At 35.4% G+C, this 15,475-nt stretch overlaps 2 protein-coding genes across 2 annotated transcripts; both read left to right on the top strand.

The window, feature by feature from the left end:
- The first annotated feature begins 1,464 nt into the window (after positions 1-1,464).
- LOC142165519 (uncharacterized) lies at positions 1,465-2,019 on the top strand. Its single transcript, XM_075224055.1, has one exon. The coding sequence runs from the start codon at positions 1,465-1,467 to the stop codon at positions 2,017-2,019; it is 555 nt and encodes a 184-aa protein (XP_075080156.1).
- A 5,506-nt stretch (positions 2,020-7,525) lies between these two features.
- On the top strand, positions 7,526-14,922 carry LOC107789323 (phospholipid:diacylglycerol acyltransferase 1-like). Its single transcript, XM_016611110.2, has 7 exons — positions 7,526-8,620; positions 9,562-9,784; positions 9,958-10,241; positions 11,373-11,697; positions 12,996-13,255; positions 13,699-14,192; positions 14,493-14,922. Exons 1-6 carry the CDS (start codon positions 8,184-8,186, stop codon positions 14,180-14,182), a joined length of 2,013 nt encoding a protein of 670 aa, XP_016466596.2. The 5' UTR covers positions 7,526-8,183; the 3' UTR covers positions 14,183-14,192; positions 14,493-14,922.
- Positions 14,923-15,475: the final 553 nt, after the last annotated feature.

Raw genomic sequence — 15,475 nt, 5'->3', positions numbered from 1 at the left:
GATTCCTCTTCCAAGTTCCAATTGTGCATGACTGCATATGCAGACTGCAGTTGTGCACTGTTAGGCGTTAGCATTTAGCATTGATTATTCAATATTCATTGATTGTTAAACCGAAACCGTACCGAACCAAAATAGTAAATACCGAACCGTACCGAAATATTTTGGTACGGTATTTGGTATATACAATTGATAAACCGAATACCGAAATACCGAACCGAAATTCATACATACCGAACCGAAATACCGAACGCCCACCCCTAATTTATACCCATTTTTTGGATCACGTTTTAACTTATACCCGCTTTGCAACATAAACTTCAAGCATACGGACTTGAAGTAGCAAAGTCAATCACGCAAACTTCAGCATTCTAGTAGACGGGCCTGAAGTTGTTTGTAATTGATGAACTTAAGCATTCTATTAGCTGAAGTTTTGTTCTCTATTTGTTGAACTTCAGCATATTTAGCTGAAGTTTTGTCGTAAAGCTTTTTCAAAAATTTCAGCAGAAGATGCTGAAGTTATTTAGTTCATTTGTAAAAACTTCAGCACTAAATAAGCTGAAGTTTTTGTCCTATAGTCGTACTAGCTGAAGTTTTGTTCTCTATTTGCTGAACTTCAGCATGTTTTAGCTGAAGTTTTTCGCGTAAACTTAGTGTTGGCTGAAGTTTTTGTTTGTAATTGTTAAACTTAAACATTCTACTAGCTGAAATTTTGTTCTATATTTGCTGAAATTCAGCATGTTAAAAATTACTTCAATGTGTAGGCACCCCCTGGTTTGACTTTGCCACAATCTTTGCAACCCCAAATACCAACAGCCTTCCTCTTCACAACGTACTATAATGCCAGAATATAATTAACATTATTATCAATGCAACTATGAATACACGGTCCAGAAAACTATCAAATAACATTTAAGCAAAGTTGTACCTTTCCACATAACTCACAGAAATACTTGTTGTGCTGACTGACCTCCATCTTGTTAATCTGCTTCCTCAAACTAGTATCATAACGGGTACCTGAAAAAACACAACGTTATACCAAGCCATAAGAGGCGCCTGAAGTTGTAAAAATTAAGGTATAGGTTAAATGGGGACGACCAAATAGGGCGCCCCTTGTAATTTTTACAGTAAAATCTAGAGGCAAGTGCACAAATAACCATTCTAAGGGATGCTATTTAGAGATTAGTCAGTATTTATTTTGTCCTGAAATTTTAAACTAAAAATCTTAACCTCAGAACATTTAGAACATTTTTTTCCTAAAATATTGAACTGAAAAACTGAAATGCAAGACGCACTAATTAACATTTCCTTCTTGTTTTTCAAGAAGGAAATGGGAGCTTTGGAGCAACGACAAAGTAATTTTCGCGTGACCTATAAGTAATTTTCGCGTGACTTGAGGCCCTTAACAAATGTGTAGAGCAATATTTGTGTTGCTACGTCGTCGAGGTACCTTCCCAATGGGTCGCGATGTTACCATGGGCAGAATTTTGGTACAATACTTCTTTTCAAACTTTAGCTGGTGTGACCCCCTTTCAGACTCTTTATGGTCGTGAACCACCTACTGTAGCTCGATACATTTTGGTAAGCGCAGCAAGTGAGTTGGTGGAGTCCTATCTCCTACAGAGGGATGAGGTGCTGCACATCCTCAAGCACAATTTATTAAAAGCCCAGAATCGTATGAAGTTGTTTGCTGACAAGTCTAGAATTGATACTTCTTTTGAAGTGGGTGATTGGGTATATGTCAAACTTAAACCCTTCCGACAATCAACTTTACGCTTGCAGCGAGACCATAAGTTGGGGAGGCGTTATTTCGGACCCTATCAGGTGTTGAAACGCATTAGTAGCATTGTATATCGTGTAGAACTTCCTGAATCTGCAAGGATTCAATTTGTCTTCCATATTTGTATGTTGAAGCGTTGTGTTGGTACTCCAGACCAGCAGGTGACTCCTCTGCAACTTGGTGATTCCAATGCCTTTGATGATCCAACTGACTCCAACCTTGAGGGCAAGGTTGCATTTTAGGGAGGGAGTAATGTTGTGAATGAGAATAGAGCTGACTGGGTTACCACGCAAGATGAGCACATGGGACTGCCTCTAGGGATGTTCATAAAATTCTGAAAATCCGAACCAAACCGAAAACCAAATCAAACTGATACTTTTTGGTTTGGTTTTGCACTTTAAAAACCGATCAAATTTGGTTTGGTTTTGGTTTTAATTAAAAAAAATCGAACCAAACCGAATATAGGAGTAGCTATTTTAAAATTTATTATTACACCTATATATATGTATACTTTTATACAAAATTTTAAAAATTTTATACTAAATATTAATCGTTTGCACTTTTAGTACAGTTCTTTACGTTTACATTCTAGTTTAATTGATAGTTTTCTTTTGTTTAGTGTAAGAATCTATATCATGTTAAAAATAATATATTTTTAATTGAGTCCTTAAATTATTCATCACTATTTGATTCAAGTATCATCAATATATCTTGGTAAATAATAGATTTCTCAAAGGGCAATTGATTTGATAGTGTTACATTGAAAATGTGGTCGCCGAAATGTGTGTTTGGTAGTGTATGTCTTATATTTAAGAAAAAACCGACAAATAATCAAAAAAACTAAAAAACCGACATAAACCGAATCGAGAAAAAACCAACTTAATTGGTTTAGTTTGGTTCTAATATTTGAAAAACCGACTTACTTGGTTTAATTTCTTTTTAGGGAAAAACCGATCCAAACCGAACCATGAATACCCCTAACTGCCACGGAGGAGGACTTCTAGAAAGGTCATTCCTCCTAAAAGACTTGCTGATTACATTTGAAAAGAAGGAAGATCACGTGAAGAAGGGTAAAATAAGCTAAGCAGTAGTATAAAGCATCATGAGTGGGGTTGTTGCGAGCAGACAATTTGTTATGGATGATTTTGTTCTCTTCTCCTCCTTCTGAGTTCCTCCTCTCCCTCTAATTCTCTTATCTATAGCTACTGTTACTTTTAGTATTCCTTTGTAAGTTTGTTTGGAACTTCAAAAGAGCAATTACTTGTAATTCTTGTTACAACTTATCAATACAAGTTTGGGTGGAATTGATTACTGTTTTATTTAATTAAGTTTGTTACATTGGTGCTTTCATCCAGAGGTCTTCAATGGACGACCAAAAACTCAAGTCTCTCGCGGAGGAATCAGTTCAAGGGGTGAAGGATTCGATCCTTGCTGATATCCGTTCACTGTTACGGGAGGTGATGAATCAACCTCGAGATCCAACGATGGAAGTCACTCACCATTGGTAGGGGAGAGGTCCACACGATAACCAAACTCCGGCAGCGCAGACTCCTCACCACAAACAAGCTATGGTGGAAATAGGGCGGTTTCGTGGTGACAATCCAGCACCGTTTCAAATTTTCAGAGCCACTTTGAGCACCTTGCCAATGAAACAGATGACATGACTGATAGTCGTATGGTACGTCTCTTTTTTCTATTTAGGATCATAAATAGAAAAAAGAGTGAGATGAGGGATATGCCACTCTACTTTTTCAAGCAGCTTTTGCCATTGGAAAGCAAATTAATTAGAGAATAAATTCCAAGTTGGAAAGGATAACATAATTCTAGTGCATCAGAATTCAGAAGAATGTACTAAAAAACATAAAACGTTATATGGGTGTAAATGATGAGTTTATATGATAAAATCATCATAAAAATAATTTGTAAGGTAATTAATGGGTATTTATATAGTAAATATGCGGAAATAAATTGATTTAAAGCCTTTGAAAATTATGGAAAATTATGAAAATACTTGTATATGCTTGTAAATCAAATGGTGATGTATATGCACTATTTTGAAAGTGTATATATATATATATATATATATATATATATATATATATATATATATATATATATATATATATATATATATATTAGAAGCTCAAGTCAGGCGAAGGGAGTTCGACTGAACCCTCTTCCGCCCACCTAGCTCTGCCCTTGATAACGGAACAAGGAAAGGAAAACAATTATTTCCAAACCCTTAGTCGATGCTACAATATTAGGGGGTCGTTTGGTACAATAATGAGATATTTCATGAGATTAGTTATCCCACATTCTATATAGGATAACTAATCTCACCATTTTAGCGTAAAAATTATTCCGAAATTAACTAATATTCCAAACCAAATATGAGATAAAGTTAATCCTAAATTTTATTCCGAAATTATTATTCTTATCCCATGTACCAAACAACCCTCGAGAGACTAATAACCTCGAAGTCTCAACACGTCAACTAGTAAAACAAACTTTAATATGAGAATGCAATTGTGTATTTACATGAGGTTTTGTATTTTTTTTAGTTGATATCTTATTAATTTTATAAGAAATAGGTTAAGTCATTTATTTTCTTTATAAATAGCAACAATGATGATGAAGGGGAGCTTTGACGTAATTGTTAAAATTATTATGGTGTGATAAGGAGGTCACAGGTTCGAGCCGTGAAAATAGCCTCTTGCAGAAATGCAAGATAATTCGATTTTTTTTTCGAACCCCGCACATAGCGAAAGCTTAGTGCGTCGAGCTGCCTTTATAAATAAGGAATTTTTACATTCCTATACACTATATGAAACTATATTACCCTCCATATTCAAGTTTTACTATAATTACATTTTATATACCCAATTACCATTTATGTACATTTTAAGGGAATTAATGATAATAATTAGTGTCCTAAAATTACTCTAACATATCTTCCACTCCCCCATGTTTCTCTCTCCACATCACACCCCCCCTCCCCACGTATCTTGCACAAGAGAGCATCAATTCCGCCATTGACAACCATTAAAAAACTTTTAAGCTTTGAATTCGAATTTGGGTTTTCAAAAAATATTGTTTGTTTGGATTGGATGTTGTTGTAAAGAATTGAAAATTCTCTCTACGTCTCTCTCTATCTCTCAATCCCAAATTTCAATAATGTAAAGCAAAGGAAAAGAGAGCAGCAATTCCACCATTGACAGCCATTAAAAAGCTTTGAAGCTTTGAATTTGAATTTGGGTTTTCAAAAATCATTATTTGTTTGGATTGGGTGTTGTTGCAAATAATTAGGAATATGGTTTGAAGTTTATATCTCAATTTTGAGGGATTTTGGTGAAGATTGACTTGATTTTGACTAAATTTCAGATTGAATCTCAAAGAATAAGAAGAAGACATGACATACATTATACTGTAGAAATTATAGTAAAATTGTAGAATAATTGTATTCTGGTGTTTGTATATTTTTATTTTATTTATTTAACTATTGTATGAAAGTTGAACAACATTGTATAAAAATTATATTTAAGTTGTATGATATTGTAGTTGTATATAATTAAGTAAAAATAATGTCGTGGATTATTTTTGTTGTTATAAATATATGGTTTAAGGCTGGAATCATTGATTAATGACTTTATTAGAATGTTAATTATACTGTTAGGGTGAACTAAGAAGTCTATAAGGGGTGATATGGGGTATATAGATTCCAATCGGAACTTGCTGCTCGTCGTGAAGTAGTTGTGACTTGTTGTCGCTATATGGTGTCTTTTTATTGATATTTATATGTTGCTGGATTTCTATGATGTACCCGGCCATCATAAGGCTCAGTAGAATTGTACCCGACCATGTGGAGCTCGGTAAACCCAAGTGATCAGTGGTTGCAAAATAGATGTCGTACCCGGCCGACTATAGTGTGGCTCGGTAGAGTAAAATAGATACTATATATAATGCATGCTAGAGTCATGGAATCACGTTCTAAAACTTTCGGAGTGACCTAATGTCGTTGCACCTTAGATTAACATTATGGACATCCATACCCTCAATATGAACCTCAGTAGGATTCAAGGATCATACACACTTGCTTAGAATAATTTTATAAGGAAAGAACAATATGGACAACCTTAGTTGCTAGTAGTAGATCCGTTATAAAATAGCATATTCATTTCACTTTAGATCATGCCAAAAAAGAAAGAAGTAAATGCCTTAACATACCTTAATTCCTTTGAGTCCTTAATACATTCCAAGATATTCTTCAAACAACTCAATTCAATCTACAATAGCATACAGAGATTCAAAATTAGTGTTGAGTTTTGGCAAAGTCCGCAACTTAAACTAGTAGCTGAAAATTATAGATAAATTGTATAATATATAATTAGTTGTATAAAATTTATTTTTACTATGTATGAATCATTAACATATAATTATATTAAATAATCATACAATTAATTATATATTATACAACTTATCTATAATTTTCATACATTATTTCTACTTAGTTATATACAACTATAAATAACAACAATGATATTGAGGAAGGAAGGCAGAAAAGTCCAAGTGGAAAGTGGCAAGGCCCACAACCGCTTTTGGCTGGAAGCCTGGAACTCATACAAAGATTCCAAATTTCCAAGCCAACCATATTAAACAAATTGACAAATCAAACGTCACTCCTCTAAACCCATTTCCACACAAATCCAAGCTTTCAACCAAAAAAACATTAAAACTAAAGAAAAACTAGGGTGTGTGGTCGTGGTTTGGAGTAATTAATCTAACCATAAGCTTTTGTATAGAAAAATATAATAGTATTTGATTAGCTGTATAAGAAAAAAGTAATTCGTTGCACTAATAAAATAAATAATTAAAACAAATTCAATATCATAGTCAAAAGATTATTATTTTAATTTAAACTATTTTAGCATAGAGTTGAAGATAACCTTAGATTAACGGTAAAATTGCCTCAATATGGCTTATAAGTTACGAGTTCAAGTCGTTCAAGTAGTCAGTAATAGATGCATCATTAAGGTAGGTTGTCTATATCACATTTCTTAAGATGCAGTTCGATATGTGAAAATAGTCATTAATGCTTGCATTATTAGGGTAGGATGTCCATATCATACCCCTTGTGATACTGTCTTTCTCCGAACTCATGTGATATGGTTCGAATCGTAAAAACAATCACTAATATTTGCATCATTAGAGTACGATGTCTACATCGTACTCCTTGGAATGCGGCCTTCCTCGAACCCTAAGCGATCGCAAAATACCTTATGCAGTGGACTCTTTTTTTTTTTTTAATAAAGCACAAAGTTCCAATCTTTCCATAGTCATAGAGATTGTGCTCCATATCTTCCTTACACAAATATTTAAAACGTCATCCATCAAAAATATTTTTTTATTTTTATTGTTATAGATAATAAACGAATGAAGAAAAAAAGATACTACTCCCTCTGTTCCAATTTATGTGAATCTGTTTGACTAGGCGCGGAATTTAAGAAAAAATGAAGACTTTTGGAATTTGTAGTCTTAAACAAGTTAAAAAGGGACCCAGAGTATTTGTGTGATTATAAAAGCTTCTCATTAAGGGTAGAATTGTAAGTTTAAGCTAAATTGTTTCCAAATTTAGAAATGTATCATTCTTTTTAGAACGGACTAAAAAAAAATAAGTTTACGTAAACTGGAACGGACGGGTACTAGTCTACTAGTAGTAGTAAAATTATATATCCAATTTCATTAATTAACGTGTTCCCCCCTCTTGCCATTCTCCCATAATTAAAAACCATATCCCCACCGTCAAATAACCTTAAATTGACCTCACCGATTCAATCAACGGCTGATAATCAATCACAAAGTACATCACGAAGCTCCTAAGAATCTCCACGTGTCACTCACGGACCCCACCTCACATCTCTCTTCCACCTTCTATAGTTTTCTCCGCTTCCATCCCCTCCCCGGATTCCTGCTCCGATCACTCCCCCCCCACCCCCACCCACCTCATCCGCCACCTATATATACACAATACATACAAAACACTATTTTGAATGAAATACAAATCTGTATTTTTCTTCTTCTTTTTGTATTTATAGAAACTGTGTTTTTCTTAATAATATTATTTGCTCTGACATTATACATACATGTGTATTTGTATGTATATGACTATATATGTTTTGCAGAGCTAGGCCCTAGGGTTTGAGTTTTTCAGATTTGATTAGCTGAGAGGTGAATAAATGAGCTGTTACTCAAGCTGCTGTTAACTGCAGCTTTCACTTTCTCAGTCATTAACCGCGAATTACATAAATTCAGTTCATGAATTAGTTAATTAGACATCTGAAATAGTGAATATTCGTATTCATTAATTCAGCTGTACCTGTTACGTGTATTTATAGCAAAAAATACATACATGTCGATTCTAAGGCGTAGGAAGGGTACAGAGCCCAAAAAAACCTCGGATTCAGAGCCTGAGTTCGAAGAATTTAAGGATAAGAATAAGGAGAATAATTTAGGTTCGAGGAGGTTAAGGAGAAGGAGGAGATGGGGATGTGTTGACGGATGTTGTTGGTTTATAGGTTGTATATGTTCGATATGGTGGTTATTATTGTTCCTTTACAACGCAATGCCGGCGTCGTTCCCGCAGTATGTAACGGAGGCGATAACGGGGCCGTTACCGGACCCGCCGGGAGTTAAATTGGCTAAAGAAGGGTTAAGAGCTAAACATCCGGTTGTATTCGTGCCGGGAATTGTGACTGGTGGACTTGAGTTGTGGGAAGGACATCAATGTGCTGAAGGCTTGTTTAGGAAGAGGCTTTGGGGTGGTACTTTTGGTGAATTGTACAAAAGGTACTTACTTTAGCTTTTATTTCTTTTTTTAGTAATTCCAATTTGTGTGCTTTAGCTTTAGCTTTTTTATGATGTTGTGGAGTTTGGTTACACTACAGAGTGGATTATTTGTGCATCAAAATATGGTAAGTGAAAAGGATCTTTTGATGTTATTCAGGGAAATTACGTGAGAAATGTGTTCTTAGTCGTTAATTGAAAGGTTCTGAAAGCTGAAAAGAATTATTCTTTACTGAAATGTGAGGATTTATCATGAAATTGGCTATTTACCAGCCTAAAAGATTCATTCTTTACTAGTAATAGTATTTTTTTTGACAGTTTCTTGTGAAGTTAACAACTACTGTTGGCTATTAGTATTCACTGTCTCCTTTACCTTTTTTGTTCAGTTTTCACTCAAAAACAACCAAAAAAAAAAAAAAAAAGAAAAAAAAAAGAAGAAGAAGAAGTGGATATTGGATTGGTGGGAGATATGGCATTTGTTCGGAAATTATCTAAAACAGACTCTGCAAACTTAGTCATTTAAGCTTTCTGAACAGTTTTTGCAAACTCTGTTTTTTGGAAAATTTCAAACAAATGCCTTTAGGTGGAGTAGGCTAATGAGGCAAATAAAGTAGGTATGTGGTTAGGTTCTCAAGTTTGTAATTCATAGTTTGGAAATAAAGCATCCTTATTTTCTTTAAATCTTTTCTTTTGTTTGTCTTGCTAATGAAAAAGTGTGATTTCACTGCTTAGTTTGGTCGATTGGAAGTGAAATTTGCTTTAGAGTGAACCAATCAGGGTTATCTAACGTCAACTGACTAATTATTGGTCAGGCTTTAAATTTCTCCAGTGTTGGAACCATAATAGTCGATGAAGATCAATTGAGATATTACTGAATCTTCTGCTTCTGAATTTTTGCTTACAATACATAACAAAAAGCTCTCCTTTTGTCCAATAAAATGCAGACCTCTTTGCTGGGTGGAGCATATGTCACTTGATAATGAAACTGGATTAGATCCTTCTGGTATAAGGATTAGACCTGTCTCTGGACTTGTCGCAGCTGATTACTTTGCTCCAGGTTATTTCGTTTGGGCCGTTTTAATTGCCAATTTGGCTCGCATCGGATATGAGGAGAAGAACATGTATATGGCTGCCTATGATTGGAGAATCTCATTCCAGAACACTGAGGTACTGTGACTCCGACTGCAACATATGTGCGTTTTTCGTTGTTGTTCTAATGTAAAATTTGCTGGAGGATGTTTCCTTCCAACATCAGTTCTGAATTACGAGATATGTCCATCAGCCCAACTAGCAACTACCCTTGCAATCTTATAACACATCTTTTTATTCAAAATCTTCAGGTGCGAGATCAAACTCTAAGCAGGATTAAAAGTAACATAGAACTCATGGTGGCTTCGAGTGGTGGGAAGAAGGTGGTTATAATTCCGCACTCAATGGGTGTTTTATACTTCTTGCATTTCATGAAATGGGTGGAGGCACCGTCTCCAATGGGTGGAGGAGGTGGATCTGATTGGTGTGCTAAACATATAAAAGCCGTAATGAACATTGGGGGCCCCTTTTTGGGTGTCCCAAAAGCAGTCTCAGGATTATTCTCAGCTGAAGCCAAGGATATTGCTGCTGCCAGGTTTCTTTCTCTTAAATGAATCGTCTGACTTTTGCTGATAAAGAAAAATGAAGTCTTGTTTTTATTAAAATATGTTATGTACTGCTCCTTTGTCTTTCTTCTTGTGAGATGTCTAATAGTTGTATGTAATTTGATGATGTTCTTTGTATGATAAATTGTTTATAACTTGCATTCTCATATAATGAACAAGTTCCCAACGCCAAAGATCCTTGTAGTTTTGGCTCCTTTCCTCCCTTTCTAGTAAAGTGGCTTATCTTATATTTTTGGTTCAGAAAGGATCTTTGTCTTTCCCTGTTGGTGATAATGTTGTACCTGCAATCAGGTAAAACTTTTACCTACGAATAAAAGTCATATGATGTAGTTCAAGGGAGCATTTCTGTGCAGGCCTCTTTGCTTTGTTATACGGTAATATATGGCAATATCTTCAGATGTCTAAAATGGTCTACAAACGATACCGTGCCAAAAGATCACTTCAACCTCTGTTTTTCTTATTAGGTTTTTCCTCGTGCTACTAGTTTCTCTCTCAACTCTTCCTTCATCTGATTAAGCATTTCTGTGGTTGTCTTCTGTCATAGCTTCATAAAAGAGAATGTTATTGGTCTTTCACAATGTGCTATTGCATCTGTTAGATTTGAACGAATAAATTCTTTGCTTTTTCTTTTGCATTCTACAGTTTTAAATGGAGAGAGATGGAAATTGAATCTGTGCTCCATTAAGTACAAAGATACTAAATCAATTTTAGACTCTGTTTTCAGCCTTCCGTTCCTATTGCTTCTTATTGATAGTTGCCTCTGAATAACTGAGGTTGTATATCATGACTTCGCCCGATAAGAGTTAGATGTACCACAATAATGCTCCTAGTGTTAAAAGTACAGATAAAATAAGAGTTAATCTTTTTGTACCCTTTAAAAACAACTAGTTAATTTCCTCTATGAAACTATTCTGATGCCTTTTTCTCGATCAGTTCATCTCCTGTAATGTGTGTATTAGCATACTCTTGTGAAGGGAATGTACTGTTCACATGCATGCAGAAGTAGTTTATTTCATGTGCCACCTAACTTGGAGTTTCTGGTCTTTTGTTTATCTGCAAGAGGTATTCCTGGGCTGAAGTAGAATTTGCCCCTTCTGCAGGTCTATGGCCCCAAGTTTTTTGGAAAGTGAAATGTTCAATTTTCAAACTTTACAGCATGTAATGAGAATGACTCGTACATGGGATTCAACAATGTCAATGATACCAAAAGGCGGAGACACTATCTGGGGTGGGCTGGATTGGTCCCCAGAAGAAGGCTATGAGTGTAACGAAAAGAAGCCGAAGAACAACAGCACCCAGATGGCAAAGAGTGATGGGGGAAGAAAGTCGGTTAATGCTACTCGTGTGAAGTATGGAAGAATAATATCATTTGGGAAGCATGTAGCTGATTTACACTCATCAGAGATCGAGAGGATTGACTTCAGAGTAATGTTCTTGAATTTTAAATTTTCACTAACTACTGTCAATGATTTATATTGCCAATACAATACTATTTAAACTATCATGCTCCAAAATAACATGATAACCCATTAGCTACCAGTAGGATCAGATGCTAAGACATAAATTTTCATATGCTGACTAAAAAGTACCTACCAGGCTGTCACAAACGAGTGAAATATACATTTATCTTTTTCGTGTGTCAGTTTTCCATATGCAGTGCATATGTAGCCTTCACTCCATCTTCTAATGTAGACATGGGAAGGCGTGGTGATATGAGACACAAATTGAGCAAGAACAGAAAATCTTCTCTTTCATATAAGCCTCTAGTTGGAATATACATTTATCTTTTTCGTGTGTCAGTTTTCCATATGCAGTATTCGCTCTATCTTCTAATGTAGAGGATGGGAAAGGCGTGGTGATATGAGACACAAATTGAGTGATAACAGAAAATCTTCCTTTCACATAAGCCTCTAGTTGGAATGTCTATTGGTGATTCTAGTTTCATATTTATGTAGTGTAGTTTCAATTATGAACTGGCTGCTGAGGTCTGTGATTCTATCAAGCTTTTGGAGTCGAAAGATATTTTGTAACTTTTATTATGTTGAAAACGTGCAAGTACTCTCATAGGTGGATCTTTCATTTGATGTTTTCTTTTTCTGTAACTGTCTTTAAAGACAGGTCATAATGCGAAATTGGTCGTTTGATCTGCTTTTTAAAAAACATAAGCACTTATGCAGTCATTAGTTAGATTAACTATGCTGTTAAGTACAGTAGTACACTGCAAATTCTTCGTTCGTTAAGACTATCTACTGTCACTGTGCATATCAGGAAACTTGTGATATTTCTTTGGCTAATCCTGTTGCTGGGTGAAGTAGTTTTGACATGTATAACGCATCCTAAAGAGTCGAGAGTTACACGTGGTATTGCAGATTGCCATGAAGTAACAGTTATTTCATCCCAAATTTGATGTATTCAACTATCCACGAATTGATTTTATCATGTTTCAGATGTGCTCTACACTACAACAACAACATACCCAGTATATTCCCACATGTGGGGTCTGGGGAAGGTAGTGTGTACGCAGACCTTACCCCTACTTAGTGAAGATAGAGAGATTGTCTCTAATAGACAGATGTGCTCTACACTAGTTTGTTTAAACTTCCATATGCAGTGGTTATCAGCAAACTATTCTGACTGTCATTTCTGCTTTTCCAGTTTTAAGTTTCCTTAGAAATAAGAAAATAAGTTTTAACTGGCCCTGTTCATTGTTCGGTTCTCTCCAGGATGCTATCAAAGGTAAAAGTCATGCTAATTCAACTTGTCGTGATGTGTGGACTGAGTACCATGATATGGGTATTGGAGGTGTCAAAGCTGTGGCAGATTACAAAGCTTATACAGCTGGATCTGTTTTGGATCTTCTTCATTTTGTTGCACCAAAGCTGATGAAGCGTGGTAGTGCTCATTTTTCATATGGAATTGCTGATGATCTGAATGACAAAAAATATGAACACTACAAATATTGGTCAAATCCCCTGGAAACAAAGTAAGGTTCTAAATTGTTCTGTAGACTTATTCTTTGATCTGATATGTCCGTGCTCTTAGGCCAGCTCCGATCTTTATCTTCTTGACTTGAAGCCCATCTATAGAGTATGCAAATATATTACGGACACAACTGAGATTCAGACCTCTTTTGGTTCACCAATTTTTGTTGTATAACGTAGATATAAAGGTGAAATATTTTCAGGGTTCTAGAGGCTGCAAACATTCTTTTGCAAATATGATTCCATCTTGTCAACTTTCACTATCGGGTTCCGTCCCAAAGTTCCAGTTTGGCAATTAATGCTTGCTTCTGTGTTTGCAAGTAGTAGTTCATAGAACATGTTGCAAAAGACGCTCTTCCATCTCTCTTGAGTTGGTTCATTGTATGTTACAGCAATCTATTTGGCATATTTATAGCTAGTTCTCAGTCTTATGTTCCATTTACAGATTGCCCAATGCACCAGGGATGGAAATCTTCTCAATGTATGGAGTTGGAATTCCAACTGAAAGAGCATATGTATACAAACTTAGTCCTGCTGGAGATTGCTATATTCCTTTCCAGATAGATTCTTCAGCTGAGGGTGGAAATGAAAGTCCTTGCTTGAAAGGCGGTGTATTTCATACCGATGGGGATGAAACTGTACCTATTTTAAGTGCAGGTTACATGTGTGCGAAAGGATGGAGAGGAAAGACCCGATTCAATCCATCAGGCATCCATACATTTATAAGAGAGTATAATCACGCCCCTCCAGCTACTCTTTTAGAAGGCAGGGGAACGCAAAGTGGTGCTCACGTCGATATAATGGGAAATTTTGCACTAATTGAAGATATCATCAGAATAGCTGCTGGGGCTACTGGAGAAGACTTGGGAGGAGATCAAGTGTACTCGGATATCTTCAAGTGGTCTGAAAGGATTAAACTAAAGCTTTAACATTTCAATGGTGAGATTTATGCCATGTCTTTTTTACAATATGACTGATGCTATATGGTTTCAAGTTCCTTCTTTCGTTGTTATGATTAGAAAAGGTAAAAGAATAGATCAATAGGTTTTTGGACTTTCACTGGTTATAGGTTGCATGAAAATCATGCACTTCAACTTTTGTAGCTTAGAAGTATTCTATATTAGGTGCATGAAGGCTTCATTTTCTTAACTGAATGAATCGATGTCAGCTGAGATAGTTATTTGCTATACTATATTGGTAGTAGTTCCATACAACTTAGGATGCTGCTTTTGTACGCAGAATTTCATGTGCGCGTAACCAATTACTTTGGGGAGCTTCTTGTGCTAAGCAATACAACTGGCTTCTCGTCTCCCTGCTGAAACATCGGTTTTATCTGAACAAGAGCCGGGAAACCTGAAGCTGCTTACTTCAGTGTCGAAGAACTGTAAATTTTCCAAGAAGCATGCTTGTTTACACCCATTTTCACTATGCTTTAGTTTGGCTGCCATTAGGTTTGCATAACTTCATGTTCCTATTAATTTTGGACATTCATTGATTTTTTCTGTAATTATGTCATAATTATATCCTTCATAGCTTAGTGCACACACTAATTCGAAAGCAGCAAAGAACTGGTTGATTTGCTTTTAGATAGGGAAGTATTTATCTTGTCCTATTATATGGTTTATGTATCAAGAATGTAATCAGTCAATTTATCTTTTTTTCTATTCAAGTTGGGTAGATAAAACTGATGATGGCCGAAAATACCTTTATTTACTTTTGTGCAATCAACTTTGATCCCTTCTAGTTCCCTAGTCAGTTACTGTCTTTAAAAAATGCGTTTGAAGTACATATGGAAAAAGGGTTAATTTCTTACATATAATCTAATTTTATCCGTTATATTAGTAAAGTCACAAAATTATTTCTTGTATCACTAAAAATGCCAAGTAAAGTCACAAAATTGTTTCTTGTATCTTTAAAAATGCTAAATTATGTGTTAATTTCTCAGATAATACAACTAATCGGAAAGTTGCTTTCTGTTGCCGCAAATCTCTTCAACTCTGAATCGGACCCCAAGTAACTGTAAGAACTCGACTTCAACAAATTTAATCAAATATTAACCTTTTAACGAGTAATTCATTTCACGTTGGTTTAGTCCGTTATTAAGAAAGACATATGTAATGGATTTCATTAATTTGCAAGTAGATCTTTTTATTTTGTTTGAATCGTCATGCCTTACCAACAAGTGTTATGATGAAGTGGTAAGCGGTGACGGACCCAGGATT

Source organism: Nicotiana tabacum, chromosome 10, assembly GCF_000715075.1.
Source record: "Nicotiana tabacum cultivar K326 chromosome 10, ASM71507v2, whole genome shotgun sequence".
Classification (NCBI taxonomy): domain Eukaryota; kingdom Viridiplantae; phylum Streptophyta; class Magnoliopsida; order Solanales; family Solanaceae; genus Nicotiana; species Nicotiana tabacum.
This window is presented reverse-complemented; position numbering and strand designations above follow the sequence as displayed.